Raw genomic sequence first — 22261 nt, 5'->3', positions numbered from 1 at the left:
TGCTGCCTGTGCTGCGCTGAAGGTAAAGAGCACCTTTTAAGAAATACATGCTAATGTATCCTGTGGGCACAGGGTTTGTTTGGGGCTTACAGAAAAAATATTCACTGTGAAGTCTGTCCCAGCTCGAATAATCAACCCACGGCACAGCAGGTGCTGTTTTAGACAAAGGAAAGAAAATGAGTAAGTGTGTGTTAGGTGACTGTGTGGGATACATTTGAGATATTCTCTCAGTCTCTTTTCCATCTTGAAAAAACAGGATGGGAGTGTTACCTGGGGACATCTACCCTGTCTGTAGATCCTGTCTCTGCTGGACCAGGTGTTTAGTTGAGCTAAGTCAGGCCAGACCCCTCATCATCAGCTGTTCTAATCAGGACACCTCCTTCTTAGATAACGAGTAACTTTTAAAAATTAATTACAGTAGTAAATGCTGCACTGAGTAGAAATATGGAAATAAAATGCTTATACCATACCCTGCTTAGCAAATGCACAATTTCTTACAAATTAGGAACATTACATCTTCACTGTCATACAGTGTCTAGCACCAACCCGCAGGTGCCACCGCTCCCATTCAGGAGCGAGGCAGGGCACAGCCGGCAGATGCATTTTGCACTCTCATCCTAGTGCAGTCCCAGGAACCAGGTCCGCATCTGCCCCCCTGCATGTAAAATCTTGATGGTGTGGCAGCCTGCCCTAGCAGGGGGTAATTTTTTTTTCCAAGGCACTAAGTGGCCAACCCAAGGCTTCACAACTTTTTCCTTTTTTTCTTAATTTTTTTTCTTTTCAAATTTTATTCTGTATTAGTGCCATGGTTTGACCTGGCAGGCAGGTAAATACCATGCAGCCACTTGCTCACTCTTCCCTCACCTTCCAGGGAATGGGGGAGAGAATCAGAAAGGTGAAGGTAAAGAGAATTTTGGGTTGAGATAAAAACAATTTAGTAATTGAAATAAAATATAATAATAATAATGATAATAATAACATCAGAATATACAAACAAGTGATGCACAGTGCAACTGCTCACCACCTGCTGACCAATGCCCAGCCCGTCCCTGGCTAGTGATCCCAGAGGAGAGAAACCCCAAAACCACGATTCTGGAAGAGAGAGCCCGTCTTCCTGACCAGCCCTCATCTATACACTGAGCAAGATGTTGCATGATACGGAATGTTCCATTAGCCAGTTTGGATCCATTGCTCTGGCTGTGCTCCCTCCCAGCTTCTTGTGCACCTGCACACTAGCAAAGCAAGGGAAGTTGGAAAGTCGTTGCTTTCTTAGCAACAACTAAAAACATCAGTATATTATCAACATTCTTCTCATAACAAATCCCATACTAAAACCAAAACACAACACTGTTCTAGCTACTAAGAAGAAAATTAGCTCTATCCCAGTCAAAACCAGGACAATTAGAAACTTCCTTCTCTGAACTGTTGCTATAAGAATGGAGGTTTAAATTGCGTGCAGCCATGAATACACACTGAAGTCGGGTGATGTTATGGACTACATCCCCATTGTATAAAATTGTCGCCACCACTGTACCTCTTTGCAACATTTCTGTGGGGCTTTCCTTTGGGAATTGTACACAACTGCAAATAGATGAGCTTCTTTAATTCCTCCTTAGAGAAATGTTTTTGAATGGTATTTAAACTATATTTGAAATATTGTTTTACTGTATTCAAATAGTCACAGAAACACTTTATACCTGACACAGAGCTTGCAGGAAGTTCTCAGGCTCCCCTTTGTAACATCAGCTGGAGCCCATCAGCTCTCAAAGGAATAGCCAAAGCATCCCTTTCAGAGGAGAGCAAAAGGAAGCTCACGTGTAGGGGTCACCACCACCTGCCCCTGCATCACATGCTCTTGGAGGTGAGACAGCTGAAAGAGCTCAACAGTGAGGGCAGAGGAGCTTATCATTTTTTTTAATAAGCAGTTGATTGGTATTTTTTACATGTCCTACCTAAAGCAGCAGGCTGCATGGACAGGGGTTGCTGTTGTTAGTACCACACATCCTCCCACTGTCATTCTGCTTCTCCTTAATTGCATACGTTAGGGCCTGATCCTGAAAGTGGACAGATCCCCACATCAGGCTGCCTCTGCCTTTAGCAGATACATTGCTGCTTTGGACCTCTGTGTCCGGTTGATCTAGTTTTGATCCATAAATCATTCTACCACCTGTTTTGTAAAGAAGAATTTCAAGAGTCATGTGAGGGATAAATTAATTCAAATATAATGTTAAATCAAGAATGTCCACATCTCTGTCATGCCATCACCGAAGTTCCTTCCCCATTTGTCCTCACAGACAGGGTGTTGATGTATTTCTATTAAAGTTCTGGGTTTTTTTAACGTTGTAGAACTTTCTGGTTTTCGTTTCTAATGCTGCCTAAAAGGAGAGGATTGCTGGAAACATCCATGATCTGCATCGTTCATGACCCTGAGTTGTTTTGTGGGTCAGTACAGAGAGTGTTTTAATTGAGCTAAATAGAGCATACAAAAGATCGATGGAGCATTGTGAGATTTTGTTGTGTAAGTTAAAGTAGGCACAACTGTTTAATTCTGTACTTGCCTTCAGCCTAAGAGACCCTTTTCCAAAATTCTATTTTGATTATGTTGCACATTACCTTTAAAAAGTCTGCATGACAGAATTAGGGTTAGGTTAAACTGTGCTTCAATTAAAATATTTTTATTTATATCTTAAAGCTTTTCAGTGATATTAAGCTCACTAACTCCTGTGTAAATGACTGACAGTTTTAAAGCAGGATTTCCAAACAGGCACGTTGCTGTTCTGTCACAGCTTAGGTCAACAGGGAAACTGGCAGCTTTTAAGAAGATCCTAGAAATATGTTTTGAAATAGTTGGAATGGTTAAATTGATAAATAGACTGTTACGTTCTTGAAATGACTGGTTTTTAAATTGTCATATGGCACATGGCTGCTAGAGATTGTTTCTGCTGGGAGAGGACAGGAAAAGGCTCTGCCTTCCCACAAAGGTTTCAGAACTTCCATGTTTTCTCATTCATCCTGAATCACACTGGCTAGTTAAACAATTGGATTATCAGGATTTCGTGATTCTAAATAATTTCATTGTTTTATCAGCCTCATAATTTTAAAATACTTTATTATGAATTAATGAAGACTTCAAGATGAATAATAATGTATCCGACCAAAATAACGTACAAGTTTTCAAGTTTCTTATCTTTCAAAATATTTTAATTGAGTTTTGAAGAAACCAACACTTTCATGATGAAAACATATTTTCAACAAAAAACATTTAATTGAAAAATCCTGCAACAGCTCTTTTAATTATCAGTGCATAAAAATAAGAGAAAATGTACATAAAAACTGAGAAAGATTGTATCATCACATATTAGAAACACAGCAGTCTTTTTTCATATCTGTTCATATGTCACTTAAAAACGGCTACCCTAAATGCTCAAAAAGATGAAAAGAGAGCATTTTCAGCTATTACCTACATATTTAATGACTGTATAGCAGATGTGGTGAACATGTGCCTTTTCAAGTTTCATTGATATATAAACCTTATATTATACAAAATGAAACAGAATGTAATTATATTTTAAATATTTTTATGCCAGAAAAATAATGAACATGATTGATAGAACAATACAGCACTAAATATTTGGTAATAGCATTCATTAAAAGCCTCATTTTTTTTTGCTAATTCGTGCTTTTCTGCCAATTTATTTAAAATATTTACATTAACTTTGTTTTATTTGATGCAACTGAGTTTAAAAGCTAGTATTGAATATGTAAGTAATGTCATAGGAATCATATCTGAAACACTGCATTTTGTTTCTGTAAGAGTAGCAGGAACTACTTTTGTATGTACAAATGAACTCCTAGAACATGTTTTGTATGAGTTTATTGGTAACGTGCCTCTGCACATTCTCTGCCCACTGTTGACCTCTTCAGGTGGGACATATTTGGAGCCATCATTGGTATTGAATGTGGGACACTGGAATCTGGCTCAGCTATGGTATTTCTCAGAGACGGAGAAAGAAAAATATGCACTCCATACATGGACACTACAGGTTATGGGAACTTAAGATTTTATTTCAGTATGGGTGAGTATGTACTCTAATGTAATACAACATGTGAAGCATGTGAGATTTAAATTGTGGGGTGTGCACAGAACTATTTTAAATACTCCTTAGAAGAGGATAGCTCTGATTCGTGGCTGTGATGCCCATGAGGGTGTAAGACTGACCACTCTGAGTCAGACCGAGAGTCCACCCTTCTGGATGCCCACACAGGTGTAAAAATATGGTAGGCACATAAACAGCCCTTAAAAAAATATTCTTCCAGATGACACTGACTTGCAGATGAAAACCTTTCTGACCCAGACAGGACATTCTGGTTTTAGTAGCCCTTGGTGGGCTTTTCTTCCATGAATTTATCCGGTGATGTTTTTTTGGCCAATACGAACATTTAGCTCCATGTTAAAACAGTTTTGTATAGAAGTTGCGTGAAGGTGTGTCCGTGTAAGGTCAGTGTCTTAACTTCATTTATAGTTAAAGGAGATGTAGTCAGTACAGTTGCTGGAAAAACCCATTCCGCTCATCTGTGCTAGACCAGCGGAGCAGCTCCCTGGACTCCACTGGCTGCATGGGATGGATCTCTCTCAATATAAAAGAAGGTTAAGCACCTGGTGCACACAGAGGTGTGGACTCTTGTTCAGTCCTCAGGCAAGATTCATTACACAAGCACAGGTTGTTGTTGCCACTTGAGGTGTCCAAGCATATCTGAGATATCAGCACAAGACTATCAGATATAACCCAGGATTTGTGAGAGAGGCACAGCCTGCTGGAGTAGCAGGTAGGTCAGGCGGGTCCCTCTACAGTGTCTAAAATGATCCTTAGAACCAGTTTTTATCAACTGAACCGGCCTGTTGTGCCCACAACACCCTGTAGCCACTCCATAGTTAAACAATTCTTCACGTGAAGAAGTATCTTGTCTTGTACATTCTGATTTCATTCGATGCCCCTTACTTCTTATGTTAGAAGAGATGGTCATATCTTTGTCATCCTCACCACAAAACAGAGGATTTTACAGGTACCTGTCTTATCCTTCCGCAGTCATATCCATGTGGACCCTGGTGTTAATCCATCAGGGCGAACAGAGTTGCACTTGAGAATGAGATAGGGGTAGCACAGAGATGGGACAGCCTTACCTGGCTGAACCCACATAAGAGTTTCTGCTCAAAAGCTCTTATTATATTCATAAACATTTTCCTCTGCTAATGTATTGGCCCAGGGTGAGATTCACACAGAGTGCGCTATAGTGTGCTACAGCCTTGGAGGAGGTATGGCCCATAAGTGGCATCCCTAGTGAAAAGCATTGATGTGGTGTTAACATCCTCTGTGGAATTTCCCTGCTGGGAGAAAGTGCAACCTCAGTGATTTACCAGAGCTAAGCAGGCAGCCAAGAAATAACCTGTGCTGCCACTTCCCCTCCCCACTGTTGTCAGTGCAACTGCATTGGTTCGGTGTTGCAACAGATCAAAATCCCTATGAACATGGTGGTTATCATTCAGTACCTCACAGTGTTTTTCCAGACCTTTTATTTTGCACGTAAAGGAAATTGCTTGAGGTTATTCTCTCAACACCATGTTTAGAGGAGGTGAGGGGTTTTGCTTAAAAGTAGAGAATAATGGAATAATAAAGGAGGAAGCAGAGACTAAACTTGTGACCTCCACAAGCAACCTTCCGAATCAACAAGAAAAAACAGCCTTTATTTAATGAGTGGAAGGCCTCATGTTGTTGTCCTAAATTGTCGCACATCTCCTCTGTGTTACACGAATTACCAACAAAGCACAGGAAAAAGAGGATGCTTTTTCCCAGTTCTTCCAAGCATTACAACACCTGCAAGAGAAACAGGAAAGAAATTTGCTCAACCTTCTGAACTTAGGGTGGAAGTTGTCAGCATATGCAGGCACAGAGTATAGTGGGATATCACTTGAAAAAATGTATTCTGTACGTACTTGTAAATTAAATAAATAATAGTTTAAACATTATGTAGTCTCCTTCTCTGGAGATATTCAAAACCTGCCTGGACACAACCCTGTGCAATGTGCTCTAGGGGAACCTGCTTTGGCAGGGGGTTTGACTAGATGATCTCCAGAGGTCCCTTCCAACCCCAACCAGCCTGGGATTCCATGATTCTGTGATTCAGGCAAGCAGGGGTTTTGAGAGGGCACATGGATGTTCCTTACTACAGGATAATACACATCAAAGATGCACATCTTATCTAGCTCTCTGGACTGCTTTTCGTATTCCATTCCAAGAACTGGCCATCTGTAGTGAAAACAGCAGAGAAAGTGTTTCATATATGGAACCTTTCTACTTTACAGACTTTTCAAAGAAGCTTCCTCATCCTGTTTTTTCCTGGTTTTTTTTTCTTTTACATACCTGCAATACCCATAGTGTACAGGGAAATTGTTTCCTGTTTCAATTACAGATACTTTGTTTTAAAAACTTTATTCCAGAATGCCAAACTAGTGTGATGATATCCATCTCGTGACTATAATGCAGAGCTTAATGCTCAAATTTGCCAGTACATCTGCTCTTTCAGAAGGTTAATAAGTGTTTTGGGTTCTACCAATACAAAGATATTTCAAATGCTGCCCCATTCCAGTGAGGCAACCATGTCACACATGTTCTGTGTGATACAATAGGCTCCATCCATCCTTTTTAGGATACAGTGTAGATAGTAGAAGCAGCAGCACAACAAAAAAGGTACACAGCAGTCTTCCTCATTTCCTACTGAGAGCAAATTCTCAGCTGCCAGACTATCAGCTGAGAAGTATTTAAGAGGTCCTCACATACGTTGTGTGTGGCTGCACAGAGTGCGAGTACTAAATAACAGTTTACTGAGGAGAACTCAAAAAGCAGAGCATTTCTATGTAAATAGGTTTTAAAGCATACAGATAGAAGTATTGCTTTGAGCGCAGCATTTTCTACCAAAATTGTTTTGATAAGCTGATTAAGAGAGTAACTTGAGGTTTTAATAATTGTCAACCCCCTTGATCTCTGGTATGGTGTATGTGATCAAATAGTTCTTATACATTGTGTCCTTAGGGCTGGTGTTCTTTTGTTTCGTATCCTAGGTTAAATAGCATCTGGTTATAATTATTTTTGTAATTGTGGCTGCGTAATATGATTCCACTTTCCAATAACAAGGGCTTCAATTAATTATTTTCCTCCCTCAAACATGTGTTGTACAGGGGGAACCTGTGACTCTGGAGAATCCCATGAAAATGACGTCATACTTTATGCCAAGATTGAAGGCAGGAGGGAGCACATACCTCTTGATACCCTGACCTATGCTGCTTACAAGGTAAATTGTCTTAAACAAAGTAGGTGGATGGGGTGAATAGATCAATCTATTTTTAAGCCATCACAACAATGTTGTATGTTGCATTCCATAGGGGCAGTCAAACATGACCTTCCCAAGCCCATAAATCATGTTCAGATCTCACAGTGACGGGTGCCTTTGCGACACGGCCCTGCAGTTATTGCTGATTACTCCACCCCAGAGCAGGACTGCAGCGTTGGCTGGTGCTAGGGTAACAGGCAAATGGGCAATGGGCAAAATTTTCAGCCATGAGCTGAAAACTCTGGTGATAACACCTCCTTGCAAATAGTTACTCCTGTCTTCAGCCAAGCTCCTGCTAGCCACGGTTTGATACTCAGGAGCTACGTCCCAAGAGGGTCAGTCACGGTGAGATCAGTGGCTGGGAGGAGAGTGACTGGGAAATGCCTGGATGTCTTTCATGCACCTGTTGCAGGAAATTTCGCATTTTACACTTTTTATTTCCATTTTAAATACAGTTGTGTGCCCTCTTAGAGGGTCTGCAGTGACGTGGGCATGAACTCAGCCATAGGATGTATGTGGTTGCTGGCAGTGTGCACAGGCAGCTTTTCCTCTGCCGATAGTGCAGCCTCCTTCCAACCATGTCCACCACCCTCAGGCAGGACAATAAGGACCTTGAGCATGCTGTCAGGATCCTTCCTTAGACCACATCTACCCTGAATAACCCAGCCCTGAGGTGCCCTTAGTGTGTTGCTGTAAAAAAGATAACAAAAATTGATACGTAATACATATATACGTGGATGTGCTAGAGATTGAAATGCAGTATGCTTATACAGTATGTAGGAAATTTGGTGGTAAAGATGCCACTGCTTTCAAGCACAGGTCCCTGTGCATTTTCACGGTAACTCTAGCATTCAGAGAGCAAATGTTTACAGTAGGGTTTGGCATGAGTTTGGTTGAGTCACTTGCATTGTTTCATTGTGCGTGTCTTCCCTCCTCGCCTGCTTCTGTGTGAAACACGGGGTAGAACTTTTTTAAAACTAAGGAAATTGTAATTGTAAAATAATAAAAAATTAATTGGGGAACTCGGAGAGAGAGATAGGATCTAAAATTACGCTTAATTCATTGTGGAGTTTTTTTTTAAATAAGCAGTTTTAAAGCTGACATCCTCTTTTGACATAATAAAGGTCTAATTACGCTGTGTTAGGACAAAGGCTAAGTTTTTTAAAGCAGTGCTTTCATTTATTTCCACGACATAACATCCTCTCTACACACGCCTGTGAACTCATGCTGTTACTCCATTCTCACGTAATGCCATGACATTGAAGACATGCCATGACCCTGTGTTTGCTTCTGTGAGCTGAAAGGCTGCAGGACAAGTAGCATCTTCCATTACCCATGAAGCACTGACAAAATAAACCAGTATTTTTCAGAACACAGAAGGTACAGTCTTTTCTAGAGTGTCTTTACAACTGAACAAACTGATCCCACTAAGGTGATAAGCAGCACTGGTATCCAGAGTGTTAACAGCTATGCACGTAATACAAAATGTTTTTATTTGGGATCTTCTGTGGCAAAAGGTGGCTAAAAAAAGTTAACAGAAATGAAGCAAGGAGAGAGAAAAGCACGTGTTTGGTTCAGCACATTTGAAGTTGCTTTTCTATTTTAAATAGTACCTTGTGAGCTTTTTTTTAATATTATTTGTTTTATTTAAGCCTGATTTAATTTCTTTTAAAGGTTCCATCTTTGGTTTCTGTTGTCATTAGTCCGGACCTGCAGACTCCAGCCACCAAGTTTTGCCTGAAGCAGAAGAGTCACCAAGGCCACAACAGGAATGTCTGGGCTGTGGATTACTTCCACGTCCTTCCAGTGCTCCCTTTCACGGTGACTCACATGATCCAGTTTTCCATCAATTTGGGCTGTGGAACTTATCAAGCTGGTAACAGGTACAACAGGCAAGATTTCTCTTTTGATTATCAGCTTCCTAGCACATTTTAGTTTATAGCATCTATATGAGTATTTGGATTTTTTTTCTCAGAAAGAATGAAGTCAATTAATAATGACAAATATAAGCTGCTCAAAAACTAATGTTTCTCTTGATCTCCACGGGCCCAGATTTATCTCTCTCACATGCAATAAGGAGTCTATTAAATACCTTTCCAGGTCAAAACTTGCTTTTCTTAATCCATTATTCTGAAATATGCTCATGATTTCAGTGACTTTTGCTCCAGTTTCTAATGGATAGGAGATTTAGCTCTTAATACTGTCTAAGGGGGAAAGTATTAAAGGCAGTGGCAGAAACCTGCCCTGCTGATCTCCCAGACGTTGCTGATGCCACAAGCATATCTAATTCTCGTAAGTCAGGTGATAAATGGCCCTGCCTGTACACTGACCACTGAACTCTTTTCCTGGCTTCACTTCATGGGGACGTTCAACATATTACTTTTTGCATGGAGTTAAGGGGGAGGGGAAAGGAAAGAAGGGAGTCATTTGCTGCTCCATACATTGTAGAACATTAGAAATGTTTGTTGGAAAGGATCTGCCGGGTCTTACACTTCATCCACAACAACCCCATGCAGCGCTACAGGCTGGGGGAAGAGTGGTTAGAAAGCGGCCCGGCGGAAAGAGACCTGGGGATGCTGATCGACAGCCGGCTAAACATGAGCCAGCATTGTGCCCAGGTGGCCAAGAGGGCCAACGGCATCCTGGCCTCTATTAGGAATAGTGTAGCCAGCCGGTCTAGGGAAGTGATCATCCCTCTGTACTCGGCACTGGTGAGGCCGCACCTTGAATACTGTGTCCAGTTCTGGGCCCCGCACTTCAAGAAAGATGTTGAGGTGTTGGAGCGAGTGCAGAGGAGGGCGACCAAGCTGGTGAAGGGTCTGGAGGGTCTGACCTATGAGGAATGGCTGAGGGAGCTGGGGTTGTTTAGCCTGGAGAAGAGGAGGCTCAGAGGTGACCTTATTGCAGTCTACAACTACCTGAAGGGAGGTTGTAGTGAAGTGGGAGTTGGCCTCTTCTCCTGGGCAACTAGCGATAGGACAAGAGGACACAGCCTCAAGCTTCGCTAGGGGAGGTTCAGGTTGGACATTAGGAAGAATTTCTTTTCAGAAAGGGTTATTAGACATTGGAATGGGCTGCTCAGGGAGGTGGTGGAGTCACCATCTCTGGATGTTTAAGAAAAGACTGGACATGGCACTTAGTGCCATGGTCTAGTTGACAGGGTGGTGTCAGGGCAACAGCTGGACTCGATGATCCCAGAGGTCTCTTCCAACCTGGTTGATTCTGTGATTCTGTGATTCTGTAGTTCACAGATCATCAAGTGAAACCTGCTGCTTCAGGTGAGATTGTTAACAGAATACATCAGGTCAGCCACGGCTTTGCCTATCCATGATTTGAGAACTTCCATGGATGGACATTGTGCTGCCTCTCTGGGTGACCTGCTCAAGTGAGAAAGTGTTTCTTAATGTCCAGTCCAAAACTCTGAAGCCATGTCTTTACGGCCATTGCCCTTTCTACTGTGCCTGGCAGTACAGAGGAGAGTTTGGCTCTGCCTGCCTTGTTAGTGCCCTCTGCACCATCACAGGCTGCCATAGCTCACACCTCCTCACCAGGCTGAGCAAGCCGGCTCCCAGCCCCTCCTAGCTCTGTGCTCAAGGCCACGGACATCTTGGTCTTCCTCTGCTCCACCTCTCCAGTTTCTTAACATCCCTCTTCGAACAGGGGACCCAAAACCAAACTGTCCACTGTCACTCTTTCCTTATGTACATGTGAGACTGTTTATGAGGATTAAGTTACTTTATATTTTTCCAGATTCAGGAGTTTAAAGTAGAAGACTGTAAATGCTTTCACATCCATGTCCCATGGCATCTACTTCCAACTGGAAAGACCTGCATTAGCACTGACAGTCCTAGCAGCCATGCAGGGCAGCAGAGTTCAGCAAAAAGAAAGGCATTACACTTTGATAGGAACGGAAGGCAGCAACATTTTTCTATGTGGAAAGTGAAAACTTTGCCTGTAAACACTCCTGCCCTGTAAACATGCGTTACATAAAGTCTCTGTTTCAGTCTGTTATCTGATGGGGATTAGTATATATTTTGAAAGATTAATATTCTTCCTTCACGTAAACTATTTCTGAAGCAGAAGCAAGCTTCTTCATAGCAAAAGAAGCACTAGGTCCCCATTATCCCTATTTGTATTTCCCAAATACAGCAGCATTTCCCATCTCCTGGTCTACAGCATTATTCATCAAATTTTCATTACTGCAAATGAGAGACTCACACTGAATATATGCAGTAAATATGACCCTCCAAGGTATCGGTACAGTTAAATCTGAAATAAATTAGTCAAAACCTCCATAAACCATTTTAATACACATTTACAATATCACAGGGATGGTACATTTAAATAAAGTAATATTGTCAGCAAGTTATAATGAAAAGGAAAAGTAATAATCCAATAATTTATTGTTGAAGTGATTAATTATGACTTTTATAATGTTCCATTGACATTACGTAAAACAGAATATTACAAGCTAATTACATGGAGGAAATTGCAAGAGTATTTCAGTAAAATACTATATCCTTAATAAATCAGACACTTCTGTATTACTTTTTCAAAGTCCTCAGAATGTAAAAGATCTAAGGATTTCCTTACCCTCAGATTGTAAACAGTGTCTTTTCAAATATGCAGTGAAACAGGGAAGAAAAAAATTCTAGTAATAAGTTTTTGAAAACTGAACTTGTCAATTAACTTTTGGGAGAATGGGTTTAGTAACTCATTGTCGTAGACTCAGTGGATGGTCCCATAGAGTTTCCAGTTCTCTAATGTCACTAGCTGCACATGGATGATTTGGTTTACTGCTAGTCTACAAAACCAGAGAACATCAACATTTTTCCAAGCAAATTTGGAGTTTTCACATACAGTTATGTCACAAAATTCACAAAAATTCACCACTGAGCACTCAATACTCTGTGAACAGGGAGGAAGTCTCCAAAGACCGCTATGGCTGGGCAGCGCAGTCCAGCCCTGGTGCCCTTCCCCAGGTCCCCTCCACCCTCTGCAGTCCTCGGTGGGGGCTGGCCATTTTCGCTGTTCCATAGTGCTTTTCTGATCTCCATTTAGGCACCATGGGTGGAGGAGACAGATGATTGAGGAGTCCAATGAAGTTAATATTTGTTGGCAATGGAAGGGAAAAGCCAGTCAGTGCATTAATAACTTGTGGTCTTTTACCACCTTCTGAAGATGTCATGGTTAGCAGCTGGCAGCTATAAGTGTCCTGTGCGCACATGACGCTGTCTAGCTCTGATTAATCCAAGTTTCCTCCTCATTACTTTTGAAAACATTTCTAGCTGAAATATGAGAGTAACATCAGCTCATTTAGCAGCAGCAGCAGCATAAAAACACTAGCTAGATGGTGGCCAAACAAGGATTAGGTGTTTAGACAATCCTCAGTCTATAGGCTACCCTTTTGGTTTTTATGCACACAGCTTTGTTTCATGTTTGTATTTTCAGGATTTTTTGTATTCAAAGTCTGCTTAAAATTATTTCATGTTTCAGCATCAGTTATTAGGAACAGCAGATCTGGGGAGCTCTCAGTGTTGGTACTTCTACATTCATATCTATGAAAGCCAGGCTTATGGTGTCTTTCTCCTTTCTTTCCTTCACTGTGTTATCAGCGTCAGCTTGGAGTTTTCAACCAACCATGGTCGCTCTTGGTCCCTGCTCCACACCGAGTGTTTGCCTGAGATATGTGCTGGGCCTCACCTCCCCCACAGCACCGTCTACGCTTCTGAAAATTACAGCGGGTGAGAGTGTTCTCTGCAAAGCTAACTGAGATGCAAGATTAGAGAAGTGAATTATAGGTGACAGAAGAAAGCACCAAAGCACACAACCCCGTGTCATCTGTCATTTTTTACTAGCTGAGGACAGCAAGGAAGGAGTGTTCTGGTCTCCCTGGCTGCCCAGTAATGAAATTTGAAATATATGGGGCTGCTTCTGTGGTATAACATTATTTTTTTGATGCTAAAGATAAATTACAAAAAAACCCCGTAGACAGCATGCTGGTAATTTAAAGAAAAGTTATACCTTGTCAAAGCCACAAAAGTTTTCTTCTTAGTCAGAGGAACCATCAGTCAAAGCCATCGTCAGATGCCTTTACTCACTTGGAATCCCAATACTGGGTTACAATGAAGCACATCCTCTGTACTTCTGCAGATGGAGATGGTTGTTAGTGTCACTTTCTTATCTCAACCCTTCTCTTTATTAAGTCTCTTTGGTACTGTTCTGACCATAAAATGAACTGTGACATCTTGTTGCATTGCACAAATCCCATGACTCTCTATCCCTCTGTATCCCAACTTTCACAGACACTTCAGAGCAGCAGGTATGACCATGGGAAGGGAGTGTAGTTAAAGCATTGCAGTGATCTGGTGACCCCCATTTCTGTACCATTTTCATAGGAATCATTGCCCCCAGTGTGTGTAGGAAGTGTAGCCACTGTGGATGACAGGAGAATGATGGCCCAGACCACAGCAGGCCAAATCCTCTGTGCCCCTCTGCTCACCCCCAAGGGTTTCCACCAAACAGAGCCCAGTTGCAATGAAAGGTTTAATTCAGTATGCAGTTTAGGGATATCCACTGTGATGGAGGAGTTGCTATAGTGAAGCAGGTTGAGATCTTTGCTGACTTCATGCATTCATACAGGGGGAAAAAATGGTTGGGTTTTATAATGTAATAATTAACATTCATATATTGTATGAAAATATGATGGGCCATGTTTTTTTTTATTTATATTTTCAAAAGCTGCAGTAACGTCACTGCTTCATTTGGGCAGATTTTAGAATTTAAAATTCTCACAAAGCTTCCAGCATAAGTAAACACATCTGCAAAACATACAGTTGCTTAACAACTACCAGTGTAAAATGTTAGTATTTGTGTTATATGTATTTCAGGTGGAACCGAATAACTATTCCCCTTCCCAATGCAGCATTAACAAGTGACACGAGGATTCGATGGAGACAAACAGGACCAATCCTTGGAAATATGTGGGCAATCGATAATAGTTAGTATTCTTATCCATGATACTGATACATTAGAAGAGTAAATTTTTATATGCTGCTCCAAGTAAATGTATTTTCCAGAATCACGGGTCAAAGGATTTTCAGTTTATTAAATTCCTTTTCTTCGTATCTGCACTTGGCAACAGGAGCATCTTGAAGCTAGAGGGGAATTCTGTCATTTGAAAAGACAATAGCCTAGTAGATTACCCTTTTTTTTTTCCTTTTAATTGAGCGCTTTCCAGGAAAAGATATTGGTGGCAAGGGCTTAATCTAACATTTCCTCTGACTGCTTAGTCCTAATTACATAAATAGGTACTAGACTGTGCTATTAAGGACATGTACTGCACCAGCCTAAGCAACAGTTACAGCATCTGGGACATATTTTTCCTTCCGGACATAGAAGACCTTCATAAAGCAATGCTGCTGACTAACAAAGCTTTTACATTGTCTACAACATCTCCAGGGGGAAAGCACCATCTGTTTCAGGGAACTATTCTTCTTTTAGGAAATTATTTTTCACTTACCTGTTCTTTAAATGGATGTGAAGAACTGGGAGGAGCTTATACTGATTCATATAATTATAAACCTTAGTGCGGAGTATGACTGGGGCCAGTCTTGAATGGAAATACTTTAAAGCACAGAAAAAATATTTAGGAACACAGGATAAAATAGATGCATGGTATGAAATGCAGAAATAGGTATGATTGAAAGGGCTAATTATGAGAAGGTGTAAATTTATTAGCTTTGCTCATTAGCCTTAGATGTTTTGGGACTAAGTAAACTACATCCAGAATTTGTTTTGTTACATTTGTGAAGTATGTAATTTAAAGATTTATGATGTACAATAGCCTGTGAAATTTTGTAGTGACTCCTAGTCAGGTTTTATATGAGCCTGGGAAAGGTGAATAGTTACATTTGGCAAAATTCTTAAAAGAGATTATTGCCTTGTTTTGAAAAGAAAATTCTTGAAGCTGCCTTGATAATGTAATGCTACAAATGAAAGTTTTTCACAAAAAGCAATGAAAAATGTTCTCTTAATCACATTAATGGGAAGTAGCTTGACATTCTGGATAGAGTATTCATGCTTGTATTTAGAGATGATGATTTGCATCAAAAGGGAGTAAAATGAAGGGAAAATTTAGGTATATAGACATAAGAAGATGTCTGTGAGCATCTGCAAAGATGATTTGCTACCTAACAAAACTCAACACTGTAAGTGTTGGAGAGGTTCACAGAAGTTCACAGAAATAAGAGCAAGATAAAATCAATGCAAGGATCCAAATTCTTTACAACAGAACAAAACAATAAGATTTTGAAAATTAATGGACAATCCATATATCTGCACTACCTTTGCTTGTACAACTAAATACAATTCCATCAAACGATGCTGCATGCTCCACTCTGTAGCATCTCAAAAACCATTTTACCAACCATCTGCCTAAAAACTGCCTGCTCTGAAATTTGTTTGGGGTGTAGAACCATGACATGGGAATCAACTCTTAAAGATTAATGTGTTTGTGAGGTTTTGCATGCCTCCTTTGTTAGATACTAGTGGAACTGAAGCTTTGCACTTCAATATTGTGGGGAAAGACTCATAAATATTGGCACGCCACTCAAATTATAGAATTATAGGATCATTTATGTTGGAAAAGACCTTTAAGATCATCGAGTCCAACCATAATTGAATAAATTGTCCAACTAATTTTTGAAGAGAGGAAGACTTTCAAGCATTCAGCTCTCTGACTTTTAGCTTCACAACTGTTTCTTATGTGAATTAAGTTTTAAATGAAGTCTGGAAGCTGGCCATCTTTTAGAAGTACTGGCAAACCACCAATTTTCGTAAAGTTTTTTCATTTTGAATGATATCGTTTAACCCTTCTGCTTTTACCGCCCCTCAAAAAGACCTCAAAAGAGACAAATACATCAAACAGAACAGTATTTTTGCACCCTGAAAAGTGAGAAAACCTAGAAATCACATGAAGCCTGCTGGGGAGTTAGTTACAGGGAGTAGCTAACAGGGATTTAGAGTGCGTCTGCTGGGGAGTACTGACACACTGCTATGATGGGCAACATTACAAGACTAAGAGAGGGAATAAGTACTGCTTGTTATAGATTATTTCAAATTGGTGGCTACTTGGACAACATTCTAAAAGTCACAGTGCAAGTGGATAACTCCAAGTAATAGGAATTCTTCAACAGAAAAGATGACACTATTCATGGTTAAGGCCTGTTTATCATATTGTATTGAAAGAACACTGTCCACAGGTTATCACTTTGGGCTACACCCAGATTAATGCATTTGGTCTATACCCAGATTAATGCTTTTCTTTCTAGTACTGCAATGAGATGTAGGTTATACTGAGATTTGCTCATCTTCCATCCTTCATATTTTTCACAAAACAGCAACACTGCTGATTAGGAGTCATTGGAGGAAGATGAAATAAAAGAATAAAACAAGTCTGGAGTATTTTTGAGTGCATATTTAATAGTTACTTAAGACTCATCAGGGCAGATTCTAATTCCAATAAGTCCAGTGAAGTTAAGTATGTGGATTTCAGTGAGAGAAGCAGCGATACATTTTAAAAATCTACAAGACTGCTGTTAGAATGTACTAATATATACATTAGATTACATCTCTGAAGTAAGATGAAGAAAAGGGAAGGCAAGAAAATGGTCAATGCATAGTAAATCATCTGATCTCGTTCACAGTCTTAGAAAAATCAGGTACATTAATTAAAACATCACTAGTGTCTCAAGCCAGAGATAGACATTACCCATTAAATAATAAATTATCCCTGGTTACCCTTGACACAGAGCAAAATTCCATTACTCAGTTCTACAGAAGGATACTATCAAATGCATTTTATCGTTTTGTAGACCTCTTTCAGTTAGTGGGATTAAGATAAATACAATAACTGTATGATCAGGTCTGTATACTTTCTTGTATTTGTTATATTCTGTTTAACACATAACATAACCCTTCATTTAACTGATTTCTTTTCTCTGCAGTTTATATTGGTCCATCTTGCCTCAAATTCTGCTCAGGGCGAGGACAGTGTACAAGTAATGGCTGCAAGTAAGAGTTATAATTCAGTACTTGTATTCAATTTCTGTCACATAGTTCACTTGATGATCTGAAAGTTGAGGTGATTTTCATTTCAGCCCTTGCTTTTTGAGATTACTAAATATGAAACTGGCATAGCCCCCCAGAATGCATAAAGCTCGCTGGAGAGCTAAAGATCAATCTTTCTAAACAGCACATATTTATTTTTTTTTCTATAATTTTCTTTTAGGAGAAAGTCTAGCTTCCAGTTCATCTTAAAATGTGCTATAGAGCACACTGAAATGTCAGTGATGCATGCTTTATACTGGTTTTAGAGGTGATATGGGACAGTATTGCTTTTATATTAAATTTTGGGAAAGAATCACAATTTTCATAGTCCTAATATCCCATAGCGTAACAGACCTCAAGGACAGAAGGTCAGCACTCCACTTTTTCTTAAAGTCTAACTTGTTAGAAGTGTTCCAGCGTAAAAAGTAAAGGTGCTTACTCAAAATCAGCAAGCACATTCAAAATATTGGTGTAAGTATTTTTAGGTATTAGCAAGAGCGTGACCCATGAGGAGTTCTGCTCTGTTACTCAGTTTGTTGTGATCATATCTGACATGCTACAGATAAAAACAAATTAATCATTTTACATATGAACAATTGTAAATTATGTCAGCAGTGGTTTTGTTCCAAAAATGAACAGAAATATTTCTCTATTGTGTGTTATGTGTAGATTGGTAGGGCATTAAAAACTATGATTTTTTTAAATTGGAAAAGTAAGTACTAGCTAAAAGGAAGTCATTGGCTATGCAATACCTAAATAAAGTTTAAAGAGGTTCTTGGTCCTTAGATTTGTGAGGGACTTTGCAGGCATCTTCAGTTCACGAAAAACTGCAGCCACTGTGTTGGTTTGCCAACCAACCACAGGAAAAGATGGGTCATTAATTATGCTGTTAATCTTCCTCAACTTCAGGTGTGACCCCGGCTTTTCAGGGCCGGCATGTGAGATGGCATCGCAGACCTTCCCCGTGTTCATCTCGGAGAGCTTTGCCAGCTCCCGCCTCTCCTCCTACCACAATTTTTACTCCATCCGGGGGGCTGAGGTCAGCTTTGGCTGCGGGGTCCTGGCCAGCGGCAAGGCTCTGGTCTTCAACAAGGATGGGAGGCGCCAGCTTATCACCTCTTTCCTTGACAGTTCCCAGTCCAGGTGAGAGGGAGAGAGCAGTGATGTGAGGCAAAGAAATTGGGAACCCCTCCTCTTCCAGCTACAGCCTTGTGCATTACTAAGCTGATGATTGTTTTAGCAGGAGGAAAAGTTTTCTTTAAAAACTCCTAGTTCCATATTTCAATGGTGATTTCATAGCCTTGCCTTTTTTGCTCCTGCTTTGTAAACAGCAGAGCCCAAAACAGACGGGAGGGAAGTTATTGTACAGCTCAGATGGAAAATATGAAATGTTAATATCAAACCTGAGTGTCAAAGTGCTAATTAATTATTTATAAGATTGTGTTTATTTGACAGCTTGTGGCAGCTGATTAGATCCATTCACTATCTCTCCCTCCGTTTCAGTGCCTAATAAATAATTAAATGCGGTAATGATTGGCATTTTTTAACTATATGTGCCACATCGCATTACTTGACGGTAAAATCAAATAGCACATACAAAACCCCGTAACTGATATTTATCAAAATTTATCTAGATTGAGAAGATCTGAAAACAACCTGGTTAGGCAAAAAAAAACCCCACAACACTATGCATATGGTACCCTATAAATATTTGTGTAATTCTGACCCAGGTTCCTGCAGTTCACGCTACGCCTAGGCAGCAAGTCAGTGCTGAGTACCTGCAAAGCACCCGACCAGCCCGGGGAAGGCGTGCTTCTGCACTACTCCTACAACAACGGGATTACCTGGAAACTACTGGAACACTATTCTTACCTCAACTACCATGAGCCAAGGTACATGGATAAATATTATGAGGAGTGTAATCTACATGCAGTTAACGCTGGTAGTAGTAGTCACTGCAACGCAGAGAGTAAGTACATCTGCCCACATGGTGTGGGAGTAAGTGGAGTGAAGATCTTTTACTGCACACTGAAAGTTACTGCTTTTCCTTAAAATTTTGCAGCTGTTCTGGGCACTTCCCATTTTTGCCTGCTACTGTAAAACTGAACACACGGCATCTGAGTCTCAGGTGATGTGACAGAACAAGTCAAGGCAGTGCCGGATGAGTGGGAAGGAACATACTTGTGGGAAATAGGGGCATGTCTCTTCCCATGGAAGCAGCCACTTGTAAAGATAAATTAACATAAATTATTTGTATCTTGGAAGTCATAGATACCTTCACTACACCACCCTCTGGGATTAGGAGTTTGCAGGAAGTGCAGGACAGCTGAGAAAAAATCTGACCGTGATGGTGTCTCCGGGTCAGCAGAGAAATGGCACCTGCTCCCGTTATGAAGGGGATTCCATGACTTTGTGCCTGTGGGTTGGATTCTGTGCCCTGGGAGGTCCTGCCACTGACCGTGTGTGGGAATTGCACAAATCACAAAGAAGCTGAACAAAGAGCTCATCTCTTCTAGTAGCACTTGTGTTTGGTGTCATATTGGAGAAGAAAGTATCTGATGAATTTAGAGAAGAAGGTATTACTTACTGTTACATTTGTGAGACCATCCACCAATTTTAATAAAGCACATGCAAAATCATGAGTCTCCATGAGCACACCTGAACCGCAAGCCCAGAACAATCCGGGCTCGCTCTGTGCAAACCCATTCAAACCTGGAAGCATCCACCTTCATGGTGTGCTGCAGCAGAACCAATAAATCCCGATGAAAGGAGATGCTCTGCGAGAGGGCACACGAGAGACAGAGCTGACAGTGGCATCGCAGGTCCCGTCCCAGCTGGTCCACTCCTGCCCAAGGGTGGCTTTGCCCTGTGTCTTTTTCTCTACCCCTCCATCCAGTTCCAGAGTAATGCCTGAGTCAGCCCCTGGGGTGGGACTATAGATCCGTCTGCAAGTCACTTTAGCTACGTATAACTTTCATTATTTATATATATTGAGCTCAGATCAGCTCATTTAAAAAAAAATAGATTTCCTCATCTTGTTAATAACTCAATACAAAATTACAATATACAAAAGGTGTTTACAAATATTCTAATGGAAAAAAGCTTGTAACATTAAATATATTTCCTGGGAGCTATAAGAAATACTCAAAAATCTGAGAGGAACAGCTGTATTTGGTAGAAGTATACTGCATGTGGGCTTTAATTTCTGAAGTTTTAGATGTTTCCAAAGGAAGGAGCCTGGAGTGCTCATAAGCCCTCTTCAAAATTTCCTTTCCTGTCCTTTATTATAGTCACATATATATTTTATATGGCCCTGCTTCTAATTCTTAGATTCAAGATTACAGCTGTAGGAATTATATTTCCCTAAAGGTTTTTAATATATAGCACTATGAAAGTTTTATAACAAAAAAAGAAAATACACATTCCGGTGACTGATTTTAATGAAGTTTAAGATATAAATGTAGTAAATTATATTAATGTCAGAGACCTTTTTTTCTTTTTGAGTTTAAGTATGAAACATTTCTGTTGTTCTGACAGGGCAAAGAGCTAAGCACAACATACACAGGTTAGAAAGGTTTTGCCATAGAATATGTATACACCACTCTGGGTAGACAGAAAAATGATAGACATACAAATCTGAAGATAATGCTGGCAATAATTATGATGAAGAACATGAAGAAAGCTTCACCTTTTCATATTATGTTGTCTGAAAATATCAGCATTTTTGGTAACATAGATGGACTGCTGCAAAATTTGGCAATCAATCTGTATCCAGAAATTTAATTAATCTTCAGTCATAAAAAAATAATTACACATTTAATGTTCTGCTGAAAAGGTGCATTTAATCTGCTAACATTTGACAGCTGCATTTTTCTTCTGAGCAGAACAGCGGTGGCTTTTCAATATTAGGTATGCGCATAGCTGGAAAGAATGAGATAGAGCAAAGGTCTCCCAGCTGGTTTTTAAGAAATCTAATGGTAGCTTGTAATGTTAGCAGGAACACTTTTCTTTTCTGCAGCAGAAAAGTCATTAGCAAGAATCTCCCACCCTCTCCATCTATCTCCAGCAAATCAAAGCCAGACAGGAGAAGCTGTTATAACTGCAGAGGCAGTCAGGTTCTGCATACTAACCTATGTGCCATATATGGTGGTTTACACCAATGTTTTTAAATTGTGTTTGCTTAATCCCCTGGGATGAGAAATTTATTTTAACGTTTTAAATATTTTAACATCCGATAAGTGTATCAGTGGTGTATGTCATGATTTAGGATTTTCTGTAAATTACTGTCAGTAAGAATTAGTGTCCATGTGGGTGAGCTTATGAGAATTACAAGCAAAAGGGAAGATGCAGCCATCAGAGACAGCCACCAGCAGAGACATATGCCCAGGATTACAACAGAGCGTTAGCTTACACAAGTGCCAAGTGCTTCATGGTGTATGCTGGATGCAGTGCACCTCCTAGACGGGGTATCAGCTGTCCTTGGTTTAGCCTTACTGAACCATGGAAAACTATCAGTGCCTTTTAGCACCAGCAGCGATTTAGTGTCGTGTGCCTTTAAAAAACGACCCAAAAAGTCATAAAGTTGCTGTTTATTAGGGAACCCTTGGTAGAAAGAAAGTCCTTGTAGTTTATTCACATGCCAGAGAGTAATGGGGCTTGGTCTTTCTCTTAGAAGGGTATGAAGTCGTTCAAGTGTGTTTGTTTGAGCAGCAAAAGAAATGTATCTGCCATACATAAAGTGTGTGCACTGCTGGTCCTTTGCCAC

General features: G+C 40.3%; 1 protein-coding gene across 1 annotated transcript in view; it reads left to right on the top strand.

The window, feature by feature from the left end:
- RELN (reelin) overlaps positions 1–22261 on the top strand; it is a 314463-nt gene that overhangs the window by 181624 nt on the left and 110578 nt on the right. Inside the window, 8 exon segments of the mRNA XM_068402522.1 lie at positions 3925–4076; positions 7235–7347; positions 9061–9269; positions 13002–13130; positions 14277–14386; positions 17394–17460; positions 18406–18639; positions 19227–19388. Coding sequence (XP_068258623.1) covers positions 3925–4076; positions 7235–7347; positions 9061–9269; positions 13002–13130; positions 14277–14386; positions 17394–17460; positions 18406–18639; positions 19227–19388 — 1176 coding nt within the window.

The sequence above is a fragment of the Nyctibius grandis genome, chromosome 5 (genome assembly GCF_013368605.1).
Source record: "Nyctibius grandis isolate bNycGra1 chromosome 5, bNycGra1.pri, whole genome shotgun sequence".
NCBI lineage: Eukaryota > Metazoa > Chordata > Aves > Nyctibiiformes > Nyctibiidae > Nyctibius > Nyctibius grandis.
This window is presented reverse-complemented; position numbering and strand designations above follow the sequence as displayed.